At 41.3% G+C, this 15200-nt stretch overlaps 1 protein-coding gene across 1 annotated transcript; it reads left to right on the top strand.

Annotated features, from left to right (window-relative positions):
• Positions 1-1715: 1715 nt before the first annotated feature.
• Positions 1716-14940, top strand: LOC106596611 (tetraspanin-8). The gene is made up of 8 exons (XM_045700215.2): positions 1716-1989; positions 8737-8799; positions 8978-9097; positions 11505-11579; positions 12077-12172; positions 13016-13138; positions 13609-13692; positions 14092-14940. The coding sequence occupies exons 1-8, from the start codon at positions 1933-1935 to the stop codon at positions 14158-14160; spliced, it is 687 nt and encodes a 228-aa protein (XP_045556171.2). The 5' UTR covers positions 1716-1932; the 3' UTR covers positions 14161-14940.
• Positions 14941-15200: the final 260 nt, after the last annotated feature.

The following is a 15200-nucleotide window of genomic DNA, read 5'->3' as shown; positions in this document are numbered from 1 at the left end:
CAGAGACAATGGGTAGGTCTCTGTATATGGGGACAGACAGAGACAATGGGTAGGTCTCTGTATATGGGGACAGACAGAGACAATGGGTAGGTCTCTGTATATGGGGACAGACAGAGACAATGGGTAGGTCTCTGTATATGGGGGTTGCTTTGTCAAACAAAGATTGACAAGTTGTACAGAGCAAGGCTTTAACAGGTATAATGGTTGTTATTTCCTGTGGTACAGCTTGTGAGCCTTGACAATGTAATGCATTAGCATCAGGTACAGCTTGTGAGCCTTGATAATGTAGTTCATTAGCAGTAGGTACAGCTTGTTAGCCTTGATAATGTAGTTCATTAGCAGTAGGTACAGTTTGTTAGCTTTGATAATGTAGTTCATCGGCAGTAGGTACAGCTTGTGAGCCTTGACAATGTAGTTCATTAGCAGTAGATACAGCTTGTGAACCTTGATAATGTAGTTCATTAGCAGTAGGTACAGCTTGTTAGCTTTGATAATGTAGTTCATCAGCAGTAAGTACAGCTTGTTAGCCTTGATACTGTAGTTCATTAGCAGTAGGTACAGCTTGTTAGCCTTGATAATGTAGTTCATCAGCAGTAGGTACAGCTTGTTAGCCTTGATACTGTAGTTCATTATCAGTAGGTACAGCTTGTTAGCCTTGATAATGTAGTTCATTAGCAGTAGGTACAGCTTATTAGCCTTGATAATGTAGTTAATTGGCAGTGGGTACAGCTTGTGAGCCTTGATAATGTAGCTCATTAGCAGTAGGTACAGCTTGTGAGCCTTGATAATGTAGTTCATTGGCAGTAGGCGTAATTAGTTAATTGGACTCAGATGATAATTGTTACTGGCTGATTACACTGATGAACGAGCCAGCAGAGGACTTTGAGAGGTTGGCTGAATTCCAAACCGACCACTATCACCTACTCCCTACTGCCTAGCCACTCCTGTAGATCTGAAATGATTGGAAAGGTGTAAGCAAAATGGTGTAAACTCAACCCAGCCTATCATAAGGCAAGGTGAAGCAATTAACATATTATTGCCATCACCTATCTGATAATTTAACCTATCCAAGAGGGCCTAGGTCACGTGTCAAATTAATTCCACGGAGGGCTGACTGTCTGTGGGTTTTCACGCCTCCCTTGTACTTGATTGATGAATTAAGGTCACTAATTAGTAAAGAACTATCCTCACCTGGTTGTCTAGGTTTTAATTGAAAGGAAAAAACAAAAATCACAAGACAGGAGGACCTCCATGGAATGAGTTGGACACCCCTGGCCTAGGTACTAGAGGTTGATTTGGAATTCATCCCTTTGCCAAATCAAGCCCTTACACCAGGACTTTCCAATCAATCTAATGAAGGAAAATAGCCTATTGTTGTTCAGAAGGCAGGTGATGAGGAGTATACAGAAAGCATATTCAGGGCATGATCCAAACTATTTGCCCAGGATATAGCTGGTGTTGTTTTAGTTTGCATAGTCTATGTTTTGGAGGTCAGTCTGTTTTGGAGGTCAGTCTCTCTCAAGCGAGAGTCAGAACTGCTCAAACTTGAACTAGTCTAACTTTATTTAACTACAAACAGAGGAGGGTGTTTGCTCTGGTATTTCACTATATAGAAGACTGAGAGTCAGGCTTTCAGAGGAGGGTTTTTGCTGTGGGGTCTTTATGTAGGAGACTGTTGGTGCCTGGACTGGACTGAGTAGTCAGTAACCACACCCACAGCTTTTAAATACGGGCTAGAGAGAGGGGACTGGTAGGAGACTGTTGGTGCCTGGACTGGACTGAGTAGTCAGTAACCACACCCACAGCTTTTAAATACGGGCTTGTGAAAGAACCCTCACACACACACGGGCAACACCAGGAACAGAGGAATAGGGATTAACTTAACATTGGTCTGTCACATCACATCTTGCCTGGCTGTTGGAAGGTTAGAAGATGGCTGTGAATAAGTGTATCAAGTACTTGCTCTTCCTCTTCAATCTACTGTTCTGGGTGAGTCCTATGAACCTACATGTTTTACTTTAACTATAGTGTCCTTGATTTGATGTAGGTTTGTAATCGTGTGTGTGTGTGGCTAGTGATGTTTGTTAGTTTAGTGATAAACTAGTAGCCTAGTACACATTGTAATCCATTTTAAAAATCGGTTTACATGTCTGCTATGGAAATGAGATGATATTCAAATTTCTATGGAAACAATGTGTGAACATCACATGACTAACTTTCATGAATCCTTGATGACAAAATAACTCTGACCACTCCCTCCTTTGTATGGTTTCTGCTCCATAGAGCCATACTGGCTTTTTCCATCTTTCTAAAGACATGATCAAATCAATGATAATCCCATCTCGTCACTCTCTCAGCCCGACCAGAGGAAGGTTACAGCCAGGTCATAGCAGGCTAATGTATAGATGCACTTCTCAGATCTAAACCCTTCAAAGAATAATAACATGAATGACTTTCTCATTGGTCTCTGTCCTGAGTTTTTACAAGTAGTTTTTTTGGAAGACACGACATGGTGATTTAATCTGTGTGTAGGAAAAAACCTTATAGTCATTCACAACTCCCTATCTCTGTTTTACAACTTCTTAAACTAGTCTCCCAATCATAGCCTTGACAGGAAACATACAATAGTCTTCTACTGTTGATGTGGAAAATACCACTTTAAGTGTAGTGCTTCCTGTTTATCTGTCCTCAGCCTGTTGCCAGGACTGGTCCTGAGTTTTTCGTCTGTTTACCGAACCTTAAACAAACCAGAAACAGTAGTTCTAATTCTGTCTAGTCTCTGAAACAGCCCCCCCCCCCCCCCAGGGGTATTTAGTGGAGCTCTAAAATATTGGGTAGATATAGAGCCTAAGAAGTATGTCACAAGACTCCATCTAGGTGATCAGATGGAAGGCTGGAGCTACTCGAAGGAATAAATAAATAAAATATACTATTCTGTTGCTTTTTCTAGAGCTGTTATCATTTGTTATACTATTGTTTCTCTATGTCCTGTACATATGTATGTTCAGTAGCCTAGGGGTTGTTTCTAGATGGGGTAGTGTAAAGTGTATTAAAGTCATGTGTTCTTATTAGCTAAACACTTTTGTTATGGGGTGAAGAGGTGCTAACCTGTAGTGGGTACAGCACTGTAATGTAGCATAACAGGTTGGAGACTTGCAGCACTGTAGAGACTCACAGGTTACAGCACTATGTACAGTTGCAGTCCGGAAGTTTACATACACTTAGTGTGGAGTCATTAACTTATTTTTCAACCACGCCAAAACTACAGTTTGTTAACAAGAAATTTGTGGAAAGTCGGTTAGGACATCTACTTTGTGCATGACAAAAGTAATTTTTCCAACAATTGTTTAGACAGATTATTTCACTTATAATTCACTATCTCAATTCCAGTGGGTCAGAAGTTTACATACACTAAGTTGACTGTGCCTTTTTAAACAGCTTGGAAAATTCCAGAAAATGTCATGGCTTTGGAAGCTTCTGATGGGCTAATTGACATCATTTGAGTCCATTGGAGGTGTATCTGTGGATGTATTTCAAGGCCTACTTTCAAACTCGGTGCCTCTTTGCTTGACATCATGGGAAAATCTAAAGAAATCAGCCAAGACCTCAGAAAAAATTGTAGACCTCCAAGTCTGGTTCATCCTTGGGAGCAATTTCCAAATGCCTGAAGGTACCATGTTCATCTGTACAAACAATAGTATGCAAGTATAAACGCTATGGGACCACGCAGCCGTCATACCGCTCAGGAAGGAGATGCCTTCTGTCTCCTAGAGATGAACGTACTTTGGTGGAAAAAGCACAAATCAATCCCAGAACAACAAAGGACCTTGTGAAGATGCTGGAGGAAGCATGTACAAAAGTATCTCTATCCACAGTAAAATGAGTCCTATATTGACATAGCAAGGAAGAAGCCACTGCTCCAAAACCGCCATAAAAAAGCCAGACGGGTGGGTCCGCCAAATGGGTCTTCCAAATGGACCATGACCCCAAGCATACTTCTAAAGTTGTGGCAAAATGGCTTAAGGACAACACAGTCAAGGTATTCGAGTGGCCATCACAAAGCCCTGACCTCAATCCTACAGAATTTGTGGGCAGAACTGAAAAAGCGTGTGTGAGCAAGGAGGCCTACAAACCTGACTCAGTTACACCAGCTCTGTCAGGAGGAATGGGCCAAAATTCACCCAACTTATTGTGGAAGACTACCCAAAACATTTTGACCAAAGTTAAACAATTTAATGCCAATACACTCAGTTAGTATTTGGTAGCATGTAAACTTCTGACCAACTGGGAATGTGGTGATAGAAATAAAAGCTGAAATAAATCATTCTCTTTAATATTCTGACATTTCACTTTCTTAAAATAAAGTGGTGATCCTAAGACGGGGCCTTTTTACTCTGATTAAATGTCAGGAATTGTGAAAAACTGAGTTTAATGTATTTGGCTAAGGTGTATGTAAACTTCTGACTTCAACTCTATTTGCATTAGGCCTGAGGACATGTTTCAGTACATTCCCATACTAATCTGTGTTTGGCCCTGGTCTCATTAACTTATGAAACTGGTGGTAGGGGAGGACTGGGCTAGACTACTACCTCTGACACTTAGTTGTTGGATAGAAGACATTGGTGCAAGTATCACTTAATCACTTAGTCAGTGTTCTACAATGTGCATGTACTGCCCTAACTGGTTTTCTCACTCTCGGGTGACTGGGGAGGAGAACTAATTCTACCTCCCATTGCCTCTGGAAGGTGTTGTCTTTGCGATGATAGCTTAACAAGCCTTCTCAGTTCCCACAGTTAATGCAGGGTCGTATTCATTAGTGCACTCCATAGCTAAACATTTTGCAACATGAAAAATGAATGTTTCTCAATGGACAAGCCTCTAGCCCTCCCTGATTCGGTCAGTTTTCTTCAGTTTGGTGTAATGAATGCAATCCAGATATATGGCTAAATGTCACCAGGCACAGTGATGTTTAGTGTGTGTGTGTGGTTGGAACTCCAAATTCTATGACTGATGTAGGAAATGTTGCCAGAATTGAATTATGTGAATTGCAGAAGCGTATTCTAAAATGGAACACTTGTGGTGATTGACTCCGCTGTCCTGGCGTCGTGAGGGAGCTTGTTCCACCATTGGGGTGCCAGAGCAGCGAACAGTTTTGACTGGGCTGAGTGGGAACTGTGCTTCCGCAGAGGTAGGGGGACCAGCAGGCCAGAGGTGGATGAAGGCAGTGCCCTTGTTTGGGTGTAGGGCCTGATCAAGGGCACTGTGTAAAGTGGTTGTTCCACTGGATATCATAAGGTGAATGCACCAATTTGTAAGTCGCTCTGGATAAGAGCGTCTGCTAAATGACGTAAATGTAGAATGGGAAGACTTGTTGCTCAGTGTTCCTAGCATAGCACTCACTAGTCATGTATCTAGACATAACTGTACTCTATGGTTTAGACTTGTGATATTTTCAGGCAGCCAATGTTGCCTCACTGCAATAACTGAACGCTTGGCATAGTACGTTTTGTGGTGTTCGTTTACAAAGGGTATTCAGTCTAAGGTGTCACCTGCCCTTTGGACTGGTGCAATTACTATTAGGTGTCCCAAATGGAACCCTAGGATTCCCTATAGTGCACTACTGTTGACCAGAGGGGTATACTACGAAGCAGGATCAGTGAGTTAGCCAGCAACTTTGAGAAACAAACAGAAAAAAGAAAAAAAAATTCTGGTTCATTTAACATTAAGAAGCTAAACCTAGATGTGTGGATGAGGGTATCTCTAATCACATTCCATTTGGGATGATATTCAGGCCAGTTAGCTGGCTAACTCCTTGATCTTGATTTGAAGCATACTACTCTGGGCCAATGGGTAATCAGATACCATTCGGGATGATGTCAGGGCCAGAGAATGACCAGGCCAGTCAATAGCTAGGATCTGCTCACAACCTGTTCTTTGTCAAAGACTCGTGTTTGCTGCCAGTCCAGTCTTGGCAAGGTGACCGTGTCTTCTTTATCTCAAGAATAAAACAAAATATTTGTTAGGTTGTCTTGAGTTGCTTAGCAGCAATCTGATAGGAAAAGCATTAGGTGGAAATGATACCCACCCTGCATTCTATTATTTGTAATGTGGTCTATTTACACGTCCTGGAAATCTAATTCCATTAAAAGGGATGTAACTGTTCATTGCATTTCCCATAGTTGTCTTACCACTCCATGTATTTGACCAGATGACTGTACCGAGGCTATAGTGTAATATATTAACCAGAGATGACTGTACCCAGGCTATAGTGTAATATATTCACCAGAGATGACTGTACCCAGGCTATAGTGTAATATATTCACCAGAGATGACTGTACCCAGGCTATAGTGTAATATACTCACCAGAGATGACTGTACCCAGGCTATAGTGTAATATACTCACCAGAGATGACTGTACCCAGGCTATAGTGTAATATATTAACCAGAGATGACTGTACCCAGGCTATTGTGTAATATATTAACCAGAGATGACTGTACCCAGGCTATAGTGTAATATACTAACCAGAGATGACTGTACCCAGGCTATAGTGTAATATATTAACCAGAGATGACTGTACCCAGGCTATAGTGTAATATATTCACCAGAGATGACTGTACCCAGGCTATAGTGTAATATATTCACCAGAGATGACTGTACCCAGGCTATAGTGTAATATACTCACCAGAGATGACTGTACCCAGGCTATAGTGTAATATACTCACCAGAGATGACTGTACCCAGGCTATAGTGTAATATATTAACCAGAGATGACTGTACCCAGGCTATTGTGTAATATATTAACCAGAGATGACTGTACCCAGGCTATAGTGTAATATACTAACCAGAGATGACTGTACCCAGGCTATAGTGTAATATATTAACCAGAGATGACTGTACCCAGGCTATAGTGTAATATATTCACCAGAGATGACTGTACCCAGGCTATAGTGTAATATATTCACCAGAGATGACTGTACCCAGGCTATAGTGTAATATATTCACCAGAGATGACTGTACCCAGGCTATAGTGTAATATATTCACCAGAGATGACTGTACCCAGGCTATAGTGTAATATACTCACCAGAGATGACTGTACCCAGGCTATAGTGTAATATACTCACCAGAGATGACTGTACCCAGGCTATAGTGTAATATACTCACCAGAGATGACTGTACCCAGGCTATAGTGTAATATACTCACCAGAGATGACTGTACCCAGGCTATAGTGTAATATATTCACCAGAGATGACTGTACCCAGGCTATAGTGTAATATATTCACCAGAGATGACTGTACCCAGGCTATAGTGTAATATATTCACCAGAGATGACTGTACCCAGGCTATAGTGTAATATATTCACCAGAGATGACTGTACCCAGGCTATAGTGTAATATACTCACCAGAGATGACTGTACCCAGGCTATAGTGTAATATACTCACCAGAGATGACTGTACCCAGGCTATAGTGTAATATATTAACCAGAGATGACTGTACCCAGGCTATAGTGTAATATATTAACCAGAGATGACTGTACCCAGGCTATAGTGTAATATACTAACCAGAGATGACTGTACCCAGGCTATAGTGTAATATATTCACCAGAGATGACTGTACCCAGGCTATAGTGTAATATATTCACCAGAGATGACTGTACCCAGGCTATAGTGTAATATATTCACCAGAGATGACTGTACCCAGGCTATAGTGTAATATATTCACCAGAGATGACTGTACCCAGGCTATAGTGTAATATATTCACCAGAGATGACTGTACCCAGGCTATAGTGATGTTTTGACAGTGCGTAGAAGCTCATTTTAAAGTGTCCATGGCTTAAGAACAAAAGTTGGCATTGTTTGCTGAAATTACACTTTACAATAGCGCTCTTGTCGAAGACTACACCCCAGTGTTTATTTTGGAAACGGCCCTCATTGCATTTAGCTTAAGTGCTGTGAGGTTTTTTCTTGCCATTCCAGGCCACATGGGGGGCTGTGTGAATATGGGGACTCATATTTGGAGTTAATCTCAATCAGAATCTTATTTTTTGTTATTTTTTTTAATCTTGAAGGGAATCTTTACACTTTTTGAAAGCCAAAATAATACAAAATTCATAGTCCAGTCATCGCAGAACGTCTTCAACATATATTTTGCTATACGTTGTAATCTTTCTAAATGAGCGTTCATTCATATGGCCCTGACATTTAACCTGATGTCCACAGGCACATAATGTGTTAGTATGGAATGCTTTCAAACAAATCATTCATCAATGGCTTCAAGTTACTGGCAAAAAAAATGTGTTTAGTCAACACAACTCCAATCAAATATTCAATGTATGTAACCTGTCACTATCAGTTCTGACCATGGGAGAATCTCTATTTAATTTCCTGGATTCCTCACATCCTCTCCCCTCTGGATTTAAGAGGAGAGGATCTGAAAATCAACTTAATGCAATTGAGATTCTCCCATGTGGTCTAGAGTTTACTGTTAACCCAGTAAAGATGTCTTCATGTGGGGGCTGGATGATGCTGTATCTCCTCCATTGTGGTGGTTCAACTGTAGTTCCTCAGTTGCCACCTGATGTAGCTAGTGTTGTGATTGTTTGAAATGAATCCACATTCATGTTGAGTTGATATGCAACAAGACCTGCTCATTTAATCCCAGTGACATTGAAATGCACAAATTTCTAAAGTTGATTCTAGATAAAACATTCATTTCATCTCATTTTGTTTTCCAGATCAGTGGCTGCATCATTCTTGGTGTCTCCATCTACCTAAAAGTGAGCAAGAATGGAAACGTGGTAAGGAAATGTCCAGTGTGACACTAAATTAATGCCAACACCATCAAAAGCCGTCTTTACACAGTAAAAATAGCAAATGTATACCCATCACCTTGAAACAAATGGATCCAGTCATATAAACCTATTTAGCACATATCTACATGTAAAATGACTAACTGTCTGTGACCCTCTCTCTCAGATATTGGATCAGGCAGTGCCGTTTGTAGACCTGCTGATAGCTGTTGGTGTCATCATCATGGTACTGGGCTTCCTGGGCTGCTGTGGAGCCATTAAGGAAAACCGATGTATGCTCATTCTGGTGAGGGGGAAACACACTCCCTTACAACAGCCAACGCTCACATTTACATTTAAAATGCTGCATTATTGTACACTGCATAGGTTAATGCTGTCCCAATAGCCAACCACTGAAGCGGTTCTAGGTTCTAACCAAACCAGTCTCTTCATGTGCAGTCGGAAACTATTCAGGCCTATTGACTTTTTCCACATTTCATGCTAGTCTTATTCAAAAATAGATTGATGGAGAAAAAAGTTAATCTACACACAATACCCAATAATGACAAAGCAAAAACAGGATGACATGTTTTTGCAAATGTAATATAAAAAAAAATCACTGTTACATAAGTCTTCAGACCCTTTACTCAGTACTTTGTTGAAGCACTTTTGGCAGCGATTACAAACTTGAGTCTTCTTGGGTATGACGCTACAAGCTTGGCACATCTGTATTTGGGGAGTTTCTCCCATTCTTCTCCGCAGATCCTCTCAAGCTCTGTCACTTTGGATGGGGAGCGTTGCTGCACAGCTATTTTCAGGTCTCTCCAGAGATGTTTGCTCGGGTTCAAGTCCGGGCTCTGGCTCGGCCACTCAAGGACATTCAGAGACTTATCCGGAAGCCACTCCTGCATTGGCTGTGTGCTTATGGTCGTTGTCCTGTTGGAAGGTGAACCTTTGCCCCAGTCTGAGGTCCGGAGCGCTCTGGAGCAGGTTTTCATCAAGTATCTCTCTGTACTTTGCTCCGTTCATCTTTCCCTCAATCTGGACTAGTCTCCTTGTCCCTGCCACTGAAAAACATCCCCACAGCATGATGCTACCCCCACCATGCTTCACCATAGGGATGGTGCCAGATTTCCTCAAGATGTGACTCTTGGCATTCAGGCCAAAGAGTTTAATCTTGGTTTCATCACAAAATAATTTTTCTCATGGTCAGAGTCATTTCGGTGCCTTCTAGCAAACTCCAAGCGGGCTGTCATGTGCTTTTTACTGAGGAGTGGCTTCCGCCTGGCCACTATACCATAAAGGCCTGATTGGTGGAGTGCTGCAAAGATTGTTGTCATTCTGGAAGGTTCTCCCATCTCCAGAGGAGCTCTGTCAGTGACCATCGGGTTCTTGGTCACCTCACTGACCAAGGCCCCTCCCCAATTGCTCAGTTTGGCCGGGAGGCCAGCTCTAGGTTGAGTCTTGGTGGTTCCAAACGTCTTCCATTTAAGAATGATGGACGCCACTGTTCAACGCCACGTTTTTTTGGGCTATCCTTCCCCAGATCTGTGCCTTGACACAATCCTGGATCGGTGCTCTACGGACAATTCCTTCAACCTCGTGGCTTGGTTTTTGCTCCGACATGCACAGTCAACCATTGGACCTTGTATAGACAGGTGTGTGACTTTCCAAATCATGTCCAATCAATTTACCACAGGTGGACTCCAATTAAGTTGTAGAAACAAATCAAGGTAAACAAGATGCTCAATTTCGTCTCAACAGTCTGAATACTTTTGTAAATAAGATTATAGTTTTTTTAAATAAATTGGCACAAAATTCTAAACCGGTTTTCGCTTTGTCATTGTGGGGTGTTGTATGTAGATGTAAGAATGTGGAATATGTAAAGGCAATGTACCTACACACAATCATTTATTTAACCTTTTTATACAAGTCAGAGATGGCATCTCTTTTGCAAGAGTGACAAGTATGAGACGGTTTCCCAGGTCACCCATTGGAAAAGACTTCTGTGGCCAGTTTTTCACAACTTTTAATCTGGATCAGAATGATCCAGAGTCTGTAAATGATCTGATCCCGGATAGCAAAAACAGACAATCTGGCTGTTTTTGAGACATCTTTTTCCCCCTCCAGAAAATAATTGGATAGATGCCAAAATATCAAAATCACAGAATCCAGATTTTCAGTGGTTTGAACTGGCCCACACCATGCCAATGTAATGGACAGCTTGGGGTACTACTTCACTATTACAGGGACACAGATGAGTAAACTATATTAATTAAAATAAGTCAAATTTAAAATGGAGCCTGCAAATCCCTTATACTGTGCCTTCAGAAAGTATTCATGGGGGGTGGATACTTTTGTAAATGTGATTTCTCTACTTCATTTTCAATAAATGTCTAGAACATATTTTTGCCATTATGCAGTATTGTGCATAAATGGGGGGGGGAAATGTGTTCACTCCATCTTGAATTCAGGCACACAAATTGGGTAAATATGTTTTCGGTATCAAAAATAGCCTCTTCACTTGAATCCTGATTTTTAAAAGGTGATATGGGATTACCAAATCTGTATCTGAAGGATCAGAGTATCATTTCAGTTTGGAAAACCCCAAATCAGATTAAAATGTTAGATATGTTAAATCCAGATAACTGTCCCCTGGGCTCGATGGGACTTCATGGACAAATATCATGTGAGCGGTTATTGTTTTGTTTCAGTTCTTCATCGGGCTGCTCCTCATCTTCATCCTCCTGTTGATCGCCGGAATCCTGGGAGCTGTCGGAGAGAAGAAGGTAAGAAGGAAACCCTTACTGGTTGAATCAACGTTGTTTCCACATTTCAATGACATACGTTGAACCAATGTGGAATAGAAATTGCATTCTGTGCCCAGAGGGATGTCTCACACACCCACTGTTAGTGAGGGGAAGGTAAGGAGGATGTCATCACCCATGATGACACTTGGTGCGATCAGATTTTTACATTTTATTCATTTAGGAGATACTTTTATACAGAGCGACTTACAGGTGCAATTAGGGTGCCTTGCTCAAAGGAACAGCGACAGATTTGTCCTTTGGTCGGCTCGGATTCTAACGTTCGACCTCTCGGTTACTGGCCCAACGCTCTTAACCGCTACTGTACCTGTTGGGACAATTGAATTCCTACCATTTTAAGCCCCTCGTATACCGTCAGTAGCTTGACACTTCTTGAATGTGGTAATAAAACATGCTTTCCACACCTGTTTCATGTGTGACTCCCCTACTGTTCAATGACTGTAAATTGCCTCTTCCAGTCTCAGGTGTGGGTGAAGGAGAGTCTGGCGAAGCTGCTACCACTGAGGGACCAGAAGCCTGAAGTTCAAACGGACATTCAGAAACTGGAAGTTGAGGTACCGTAGAGAATTATGTATAAAGAAAATCTGTCCAATTATGGTGTCTGTGAACACACAGGCAATGCCGTTGAGGTACTCGCTGTTTTGATGTAGTACACTTCATCACAAGTTAAATGAGTTCTTTGATCTCTCCTGATGACCAACAGGGCCATCAGGAGAGATCAGCCAATGAAGTTGAAATCCCCCCATAATTCAAAACTCCTCAATGCCACTACCATGATAACACAGGCTTTTGGACTCGAGTTTTCTATCCATTTCTATCCATGTAACAAGGCAAGTCAGTTAAGAATAAATTCTTATTTACAATGGCAGCATAGGAACAGTGGGGTCACTGCCTTGTTCAGGTGCAGAACGACAGATTTTTTATTTTTTATCTTGTCAGCTCGGGAATTTGATCTAGCAACCTTTCAGTTGCTGGCCCAATGCTCTAACCACAAGACTACCTGCTGCCTCCAAAAAGTGGTGGTTTCACAGGTCCCAAGATGAATCACCTGGACATAGGATGCGCCACAAATAGTACCAATTCCCTGTAGTGAACTACTTTTGAGCAGGACCCATAGGGCTTTGGGGTGCAATTTGGGATGTAGAAATTGATGGTCCTGTCATGAATGTATGAATAATTATTGGTTTAATTAGTCGGGTCCAGATTAATTGTTCTAATTGGCAACGAATGTTATTTGATAATTTTGTCGACTAACTGAATAACTAATAAAATGTTAGATGGGCTGCAACCTAAACAGATTGTAGTAAAATGTTTTGCAATGGGAAAATGACAGTGTGCCTTTATTGAACACAACCCCTGTGTTGGTGAGAGGGAGGGTTAACTCCTTTGTTTTTCAGGCAAAGTGCTGTGGACTGATCAACGGACCCTCTGACTGGGGCTCCGCTGTCCCCAGCTCCTGTAACTGTGTTGACACCACTCAGGTGTGCCAAAGTGCAGGAGGACGCCAAGTGTACACAACGGTAAGCAGAGAAACACTAATAAAATACTATTTAGAAAACTCTTTCACGGAAGGTGGATTTACTTGATATGAAGGAAACATCAATAAATGCACACTACATTACCACTACACTACCATTCCACTACACTACCATACACTACCATTCCACTACACTACCATACACTACCATTCCACTACACTACCATACATTACCATTCCACTACACTACCATACATTACCATTACACTACCATACACTACCATTCCACTACCATTACACTACACTACCATACATTACCATTACACTACACTACCATACATTACCATTACACTACAGTCCTATAAACAGAACCTGTACAGGGAACTGATCTACAGCACATGAAACCATAGAGGGTTCCAGGATGATACAACCATGAACCTCCAAGTAGCGTCTTCATACAATTAACTTGACCTGGTGTTCACTAGTGTTGACTGTTTGCTTTGTCCTCCACAGCCTTGTGTCACATTTGTGACTTCCTTCATTGAGAAGCACGCGATTATCGCACTGGGGATTGCATTTGGTATTGCAGTCTTGATGGTAAGAATCCAAAAGTCCAATCTCTATAACAAAGCCTCTATTAATACATTATATTATGCACTGTACTGGTCATAGAAATGGAATACATTTTTATTGTTCTAGTCACTGTTCAGTACTGGTCTGTTTCATCTTCACTAACTCTTACTTTATGGCTGTTGTCATTGGCATTAAGATGGATATGTGCAATTCACTGTTCAATACTTAGTGAATGTATCCTGGTCCCAGATCTGTTGGCACCTTCTTGGCGACGCCGATGGCTGTTTGTCATTGCCAATTAACAACCTGTTGGCAAGACTGTACAAATGGATCTGAACCAGGCTAGACACCACAAACTGATGTGGGCCTGGGCTATAGCCTGGTAGTTAATGGGTTGTGACATACCTTTTTTTTGTGTTTCAGCTCTTTGGAATGGCCTTCGCCATGACCCTGTACTGCCAGATTGGGAAGAGGGACGCCAACACTACCTAATGCAGCAACACGTGATACACTTGATCTAGGGTTGTGGTCAAGTTGAATTGGAAGTCATCAATTCAGGAAGTCAACTGAAATTCCAATACAATAATTGAAAAAAACGGGATCTATTTTTAATGATTTCTCAAACTGAAAAGCAGAAGTTATTTATTCCAAGTTTTTACATTAGCAATGTTAAATACAATTCACTTCCTCAATTGACTGACTTCAATTCAAATTGACCCCAATCATGACTTGATCAAAAGCTGGCTTTGACATATCCCATACAGCATGCATTCAACATGTACTTTATACTGAAGGTCAGGGTTCAAATCCAGTCAATTCAGGAAGTACACTGAAATTCCAATTCTCTTCAATGAGGAACATGTGGAATGGAATTAGGTCTGCTTTGTGAATTGACTGGACTGGAAATGGAATGGACCCCCAACCTGCTGAACATCACTATGGACCGCATTGCATCATGCGTTTCTCGATCATATACCTGCATCAAACGATGCTCTTATTTGGGTTTCAGATCTTTTTAAATTACGGCAGTTTCTTCACTTGTGAAGTTGATTGATCCATATCTCATTGAAAATGAATTTGTGTATTTTTTTAAGGAGCTCTGTTTCATTGTCTACTGCTCTACGTCTCTCTCTGAAGTAGAGGGCTTTGCTGTCCATACACTGAACTTGGTATTATTCATGCTAAAATGTTTAACATTTATCCCGTTATATTGCTATCTTCTCGTAGATATTAAAGTCTGATGGTAATATTGATCACGCTGTATATACATTTACCTGTTATATATTTGAGTTGTATAATGACTGCAGTACATGTCAGAATGTCTTCTGTTCAAGGCCTGTGACCAAAGTCTTTATGGCTGTTCCCCTTTTTGAGTCACATCAGAAATAAAGATGTAGTAATTCACTTGGTTGCCTCATTTGCTTCCCTGCCTCCAGCCCGCCTCTTCAGAGAACAACTTTGACTCATTACTTAAACACTTTTTTCCAGCTCAGACTCATTAAGAAATCCGGTCCCATATTCATAAAGCCTCA

The sequence above is a fragment of the Salmo salar genome, chromosome 07, assembly GCF_965601325.2.
Source record: "Salmo salar chromosome 07, fSalSal1, whole genome shotgun sequence".
Lineage (NCBI taxonomy): Eukaryota > Metazoa > Chordata > Actinopteri > Salmoniformes > Salmonidae > Salmo > Salmo salar.
The sequence above is the reverse complement of the archived record's forward strand: the minus strand, read 5'-3'. Positions and strand labels throughout refer to the sequence as shown.